The sequence below is a fragment of the Nothoprocta perdicaria genome, unplaced genomic scaffold (assembly GCF_003342845.1).
Source record: "Nothoprocta perdicaria isolate Ctin4 unplaced genomic scaffold, notPer1 scaffold_541, whole genome shotgun sequence".
NCBI lineage: Eukaryota > Metazoa > Chordata > Aves > Tinamiformes > Tinamidae > Nothoprocta > Nothoprocta perdicaria.
Window position 1 is genome coordinate 42,123 of NW_020455801.1, and position 7,331 is coordinate 49,453.

At 45.1% G+C, this 7,331-nt stretch overlaps 1 protein-coding gene across 1 annotated transcript in view; it reads left to right on the forward strand.

Annotated features, from left to right (window-relative positions):
* The first annotated feature begins 7,080 nt into the window (after nt 1-7,080).
* Nucleotides 7,081-7,331, forward strand: part of LOC112955188 (olfactory receptor 52E4-like) — a 985-nt gene continuing 734 nt past the window's right edge. Inside the window, exon 1 of the mRNA XM_026048464.1 lies at nt 7,081-7,323. Within this exon, the coding sequence (XP_025904249.1) occupies nt 7,081-7,323 (243 nt within the window). The remainder of the gene's footprint in view (nt 7,324-7,331) is intronic.

The following is a 7,331-nucleotide window of genomic DNA, read 5'->3' on the forward strand; positions in this document are numbered from 1 at the left end:
TTCATTTATAAAAAAAAAAACAAATAGGCAAAAACTTGTTTTTCTTCTCAGAGTAATTCAGGTTGGAAGAAGCTCAGGAGTTCTCTAACCCAACCTCCTACTCAAAGAAGATGCTTCTCTGAGGTTAAACCAAATTCCTTAAGTTTTTATCCAGGTGAATATTGAAAATATCCAAGGATAGTGTTTGCACAACCACTCTGGGCCATTTGCTCCAATGCTGGACTCTCTTTGTAGGAAAAAAACCTCTCGTATCCAATCTGAACCTATCTGGTTTTGAACTGTGCTCGTTGACTCCCATCCTACTGGCATATGAGTGGAGACTAGCTCCATCTCCTTGATAATCTTCTCCTAGGCAAGGACTACAAGTCTACCAAAGCTGCCTCTTTTCCAAGTTGAACTAATCCCATTCCCAAGCCTCTGCTCGTGGAGCACTGCTTCATCCCTCAGTCATTTTTGGTGGCTTTCAATTGCACTCAGCCAAGTTTGACAGGGTTTCCCTTGTCCTGGGCAACCAAAGCTGGATGCAGTAGCTAGATGTGGCTTAACAAGTGCTGAGTATGAGGGTGATAATCCTGTGCCCTAATTTCCTAGCTGTGTCCTTGCTTGTGCAACCCAAGGTGCTGTTGAGCCCCTTGTTGCTCCAAGGTGCATGGTACCCAGTAGTCCATCCTTAGACCAAGAGTTGCAGGAGCCCAGGGTGTCCAAGTTAAAGTGAGACAAGTGGCCACCACTTTGCCTGTCAACACTTGGAAAACATGGAGACTGCAGGCATTTTCCCTGGGGGAATTTCCTCTCTCCCCTATGGGGTCTGCTTTGCAGAGGCAGATCATGGTATGCTGGAGACAATGGCCACAGCTGTCCTGGATGCAAGAGGCCCCTGGGGCAAATACTCTTCCAGAAAGGTCGTCCCAGGGGGTGAAGCAGCAGGAAGTGAGGAGAGCCCAAGGAAGATTACAGGGCATGTAAATCACAGAACCACAGAATGTTCAAGGTTGGAAGGGACCTCTAGAGATCATCTAGTACAACCCCCTTGCTCCAGCAGGGACACCTAGAGCATGGGGCATCCAGTCACATCCAGGTGGGTGTGGAAGATCTCCAGAGCAGGAGCCTCCACCACCTCTCTGGGCAGCCTGCTCCAGGGTTCTGTTATACTCACAGCAATGAAGTTCTTCCTCACATGGAGATAGAACTTTCTGTCTTTTAACTTGTACACATTTCCCCTTGTCCTGTCACTGGCCACCACCAAGAAGAGTTTGACTCCATGCTTCCTACATTCTCCCCACAGGTACTTCTATATTTTGATCAGATCCCCTCTCAGTCTTGTCTTCTCTAGACTAAATAGACCTAGCTCACTTAGTCTTTCCTCGTACAGCAGATGTTCCAATCCCTTTATCATCTTCGTTGCTTTATGTTGGACCCTCTCTAGAAGCTCCACATCCCTCCATATCCGTGCTCATTATCACCTGGCCAGTGGAAGTTTGCTTGTGTGATTTTGGATCTATAGGGAGATATTTCACTTAAGGTTGAATGGCACAAAATTTTTTGGGAAAAATGAGACTGATTTCAGACCACTGGCCTGAGAATCCTTCAACCTTTCTTATATTTACCCAAGGAGGGACATTGCCAAATTGGGGCCATGACAGCCAATTCTTCTCCTCGGCTCCTGTGGCCACACGTGCATTTCACAGAGTAGTTGCAATGTGGTCTGCAATGTCTCTGTCTTCTAGAACGGTTGTCAGACTTGCTTTGATTAAAATTCTTCAGAATCCACCATGCATCCTGCAAGCACTAGGAGGGGAAAGTGGAAAAGAAAACCTCTTGCAAGTGCTGTAGAGATATTTTGACTATGAGTGTTCATTCGTGTCTCTCCATCTGCATAGCAAGGTGTCTTGGTTCCTGTGCATTGAACTGTACGAGACTCTGATAAATGTGGACAGACTTCTGAAATATATTAAAAAACCCACCACTAACAACAGCTTCTCTAGACAATAAAGAACCTCTAGACTTTCCAATGCTCTGTGCCTGCCCCGTAAGAGGGAAATTCCCTTGCCTTATTCCTGCCTGGTTCTGCAGTAATTGGAGTTTAATGCAGGGTAAGAGGGCCATAGAAAGGTTAATCACCTATGAAAAAACAAAAAACAAATGTCTCTGTCTGATCTCTGCAGAGCCATTTTACCTCTGTCTAACAGTAATCTCTTGGTGCTACCATCAATTTCCCTATATCTTATATTTCTCTGTTTCGCTCTGCTATGTTTTACTGCACAGTCACGCAGTTCTTGCATCACAGGTCTCCAGCATTCCTCATACCCCTCAGCCACGTCTCTGTACATTCATTCCCACGACCCTCTTCCAGTTTGTTTTCCTTGCCCTCTCTTTGCCGCATGACTGTGGAGGGGGGAATTAAGTCCTGCTGTGGACTTCACAGTTTACACTTCCCCTGGGAGTCTTTATCTGTGCATATACTGGCCTAAATCTTGCCAAATCAGGAGGAGGTGGAAACTCAGAGAAATGCATGTTCCTGGCTGGCTACTGCTGCCGTGGGTCCCTGCACCAGGTTCTCCAACACAGGACTCCATGCACATGCATAATGCACAGGACTCAGTGCACACGCACATGGGCAGACATGTCAAAGGAGCAATGTGAGAAGGTTTTTGCAGGTGCTGGACAAACAAAAAACACATGCATGTGAACACGAGTGATGCACGTGGCCCAATGCCATTTGTATGTGCCAGCTGGTCTGGCTTGGACCTGGCTGTCAGATCCCATACTGTGCATGCAAGCACAAATGGGTCCCTCCAGGATCTGTCCCCCAGAAGCTTGGTGTTTTGGCTGCTATTTGCATCTTCCTTGACATTTTTTGCCCACTTTTGGCCCTGCCCCTAAAAGGTCCATAACACATTTTGAGCATTCCCATTAGCCCGAACAATGTACATAAATTTGCTCACCAACCGCAGCAGGTACAAAGGTCTGATCACCTCTGAGAAGATCCTTCAGTGGTGCATCAATCCATGACCTGAGGGGTTTACTCTTTGCTATTGTCTCTGTTTATTAGCATCTCTGTTCCTTGCTGTTTAATTTGTTACCTTCCCTGCCTCTTTTCCTAGACTTTCCTGCTGAATTAACCAGATATCCTCACAAACCAGATTTCCTCACAGACCAGATACTCTTACATTCTCCAAGCACCTCTTGTGTTGCTGTTATTTCAGTATCCACCAGTCTCGCAGAGACTAGAAAACAAAGTGCAGACTAGAGTGGGAAAAATAATATCTTTCAGAATAGCATATTGTGAAATAAAAAAAGGTCACATAATTGCAAAATCACAGATTTGCTGAAGTTGGTTTCTCCTTTCTGGAGAGACCTCCAGTACTTTGCTCAAAGAAGGGTCACCTAGAGCAGGAGAAGAGTCACCTGGAGCAGGTAGCCCAGGACCATGCCCAGACAAGTTTTGAATATCTCCAAGGATGGAGACTCCACATCCTTTCTGGGTGTCCTGTCCCAGTGTTGGAATACCCCCACAGTGAAAATGTTTGTTCTATGTTCCTATGGACCTTCTTGGGTTGCTTTTTGTGTCCACTGCCTCTTGTCCTGTCTCTAGGAACTGAGAAGGGTCTGACTTTGTCTTCTTTACACTCTCCCATCACATTTCTGTACACATTGATGAACTCTCCCGTTAAGCCTTCTCTTCTCCAAGCTGGAATGTCCCAATTCTCCCAGCCTCTCCTCATAGGAGAGATGCTCCAGTCCCTTCAACACCTTCACAGCCCCACACAGGACTTGCTCCAGCAGCTCCATGACTCTTTTGTCCTGGGGAAATCAGCATTGGACCCAACACCCCAGATGTGGCCTCAGTACGGCTGAGCAGAGCAGAAGGACCACTTTCCGTGGCCTGTTGGCCATGCTCCTCCTGATGCAGCCCAAGAGACTGGTGGTCTTCTTTGCCACAGGGGCAAAAAACACACCCTTGCTCACAGCTTCATCCAGCTGGATTTCAGAAACCTCCACAGATGGAGACTGCACAGCCCGTCTGGGCAACCTTTTTCTCCTTCTCATGTGCTCTTGTGGCCCCTTTATGTATATGCATAATAAAAGAAACCTGGGTTGGGAAAAAGAAATGAAATTTTCTGGAAAAAAAAAAAAAAAAGGAAAATATGTGGAAAGCTGGCAGTGAACAATTTCCACTGAGGAGGATGAAAGGGAAGAATAACACATTCCCTTTCATGAGAAAACTTTAAGCCCCTCTGTCCTTTTGGCTAATACAGGTGAAAGGGCTGCACCCAGGGCTTCTTGCATCTTGTCCAAAACAACTAGATGTGTTAAAATAGCTATCTTTAAAGACATGTGCTGTCTTGCTCTGGAGCCTTCAAGAGGCAGCAAACATCCTGCAGTCCAGTACATTTTCTTCGAATTACAAGCTAGTGCATATTGTAAAATGTGCATCCTCTTCGTAGTCTGTGGCCTATATTGCAGCTTGTAGCTTCAATTTCCGTGAAACAGAGCTTTTCCTAAACTTCTCTGCCAAATTAAGGCATGTTTTATTTCAAAATAAATATTCCCCTCTAAGCAAGTTGCAAGTAGTTGCCATCTGGGACTTTAAGGCAATTTTGCCCCTTGTCATTTTTGTCATATCCTGTTTTATTGCATCTTAGAAGGGTAACAAATTTCCAAAGAAATGAAAACGATCTGCACCTGCCTAACATGATTTGGGCAAGTGTGAATGAATTTTCCAGAGATGGGCCGTGGACCTAAACTCTTTTCAGATGACCATGGCATTGAGAAATGGCTCCTGCCCATTCTCCATCTGTTCTTTATTTGTTCCCTTTTGTGTTCAGGGAAAAAAAATAATAAAGAAAAATGAATGAACTGGCTTGAAAATGCTATATTTTATTTCCTAGCCATCTATTTTTCAAGAAGACAGCTTATGAAGCCTCAGAGTAGGGATGCATGATGAATTTCCTATGGGCATCAGTAAAAACTCCATCTTTTTTCCCCAACTTCAGGCAAGGAGCATTGCCCTGCAGGGATGGGGAACTGCAATAAAGTTGTTCCTGCTGCTGTCTTAGAGAGCAGAGTGGGACGTGGGAAGGTCTGAACACCGGGATCTACATCCAGAAAGCTGGAGGACCTTTGAAATAGATGAGAACAGCTTCTGCCATTGCTTCATGCTTCTTAACCCTGGTGAAATTTCTGTGGTCCCAGACTGTTCCATAGGCTGCACTGGAGGTTGATATGGTGGCCCTAAGAACGAGTTTTATTTATATTTGCAAAACTTGCTTTTTGATTGAAAATGTCATTGCAAAAGATTTGGCAGAGAGATTATGCAGTGAACACCACAAAACCAGCAAAAGGAGGTGCAGCATGTGGAAAGCTGTGGAAATAATTCAACAAACACATGATAGGCTCCTAGACCTGCTTTTAGACCTCTATACACTTCTGTGTCTGCATCTGTGTCTGCATCTGATGGGGACTGATTCCCCCCTTAAAGTAGATGAAAATTCCCCCCTTGCTAGTAGATGAAAAGTAAAACAAAAAGTCTACATTACTACTGTTTGAGAGGGTTTCATAAATTGACTTAAATTTACTAAAGGATTTATTTTAAAAAAAAACAGTTCTATGATTTAATCTTGAACAGAGTCATTGCCCTAGAGTCTCCTCCAAATATGTAAACTACAAGAAAACAGAAATCAAACCAAGCAGAATGTAACTGTCGGTGAGCTCATCAGCAGTGAATGGGTTAAAAATTGTTGATTTCTCTCTCTCTTTCTCCAATTACATGTTAAGTAGAAGAAAGGCAGAGCTCCTGCTGGGTTTTATCTCCCAGATGCATAAACATCTCCTGGGCTTCACCGTGCAGCTTCCCTGCCTGGAAACTTGCCGGAGGCAGGTGAGTATTTAAGGTTAGGGCAGTAGTTTGCCCTTCTGCGGTACCCTCTGCAAGCTTTGCAATAGCCCGCAGACAGCAAAGCTCCAAGGCAAGTGTCCTGCTTTGCATACTGCTTTGGCCTGGGAATTACATCCACATTCCTGGTGCCCTCTGCGGAAGGATGAAGCACTAAGTGAGGCTGAACTCCTGGAGGAAGCTGAGAAGAAGGAGGCAGAATAAAGGAAAATATGAGGAATTCCCACTCCTATGATGTTCACAACTATGAAACTAAAAATTTCCTCCTAGGCTGCATGTGATCCCCGAGCTGTGAGCATTTCTAAGGCTAGAGAAACAGCCTCCACTGCTCCTCCACCCCTAGATCTGCCATTCCCTCTGAAGGTCTTGATGCAGAAGGTGTTAGTCTCAGGAAGACTTCTGAAGGATCTTGTAAGGTCAGGAGTTTTGGTTTAATCTGTGTGTCAGGTTTGGATTTTTTAAGGAACCTTCTTTTTTACCCTAGTTCTGAGCGCAAAAGGATGAGCTAAACAAGACGCACAGGCTCAGTGAGCTCTGTCTTTGTGTAGCGGGGGAAAAGGAACATCCTGAGAGCCTACATTTGTAGGGAAATTGCCAGAAGAACATGGCACTGGCTCAGTGTTTCCTACTGAGATCTGATGTTTCTTGACCATGCCAAATATTTCTTGCTGCTGTTTATAGCAGCAAGCATTGCAGCTCAAAAAAAGACTTCCCTAGAGATACACAGCTGGTGCTTATAACCTCATATCCCCACAATATGCATTTCAAGAAGGCTTACTTTGGAACAGGTTTAGTCTGGTCTCTTGGACACTCTTTGAAGACTGGAGAGGACCAGGTGTACTCCTGCAGAAATCATCCAATTTTGTTCCCTCCCAGACAAATCCAGGCTGTATGCTCCAGAAGGACCCATAATGTGAAATAAAACACTGTGAAATAAAACTGAAAACAAATTGGCAGGACACTTGCTTCAGAAGTGCTCTCCTGGATTAAGGTGAGGAGCTGTTAGAGGGTTGTCTGCCTGTGTGGGAGTTTTGAGTACATAGATTGTCTGTTTTGTGTTTAGCACTGTGAGCATCTACTCTAGAGTGTACCCTTAATCTTAATCTTTTTTTTTTTTTTTTTTTTTTTTTTAATGGCACTTAAACACGTAAGAAATCTTAGAATAGACAGGCAAACAGTGTTCCATGTCGTCTCTGAACACCAGTGCCTTCGCCCAGCATCCTTCTTTCGTGCTGCTCGGCATCCCTGGGCTGGAGCAGGAGCAGTTCTGGATCGCCTTCCCCTTCAGCATTCTCTACGCYATTGCCGTGCTGGGCAACACGGCCCTGCTCGTCTTCATCAAGAGCGTGCCCAGTCTGCACGAGCCCATGTACCTCTTGGTGGCCATGCTGGCCTTCACCGACCTGGTGCTCTCCACATCCTCCCTGCCCAAAAT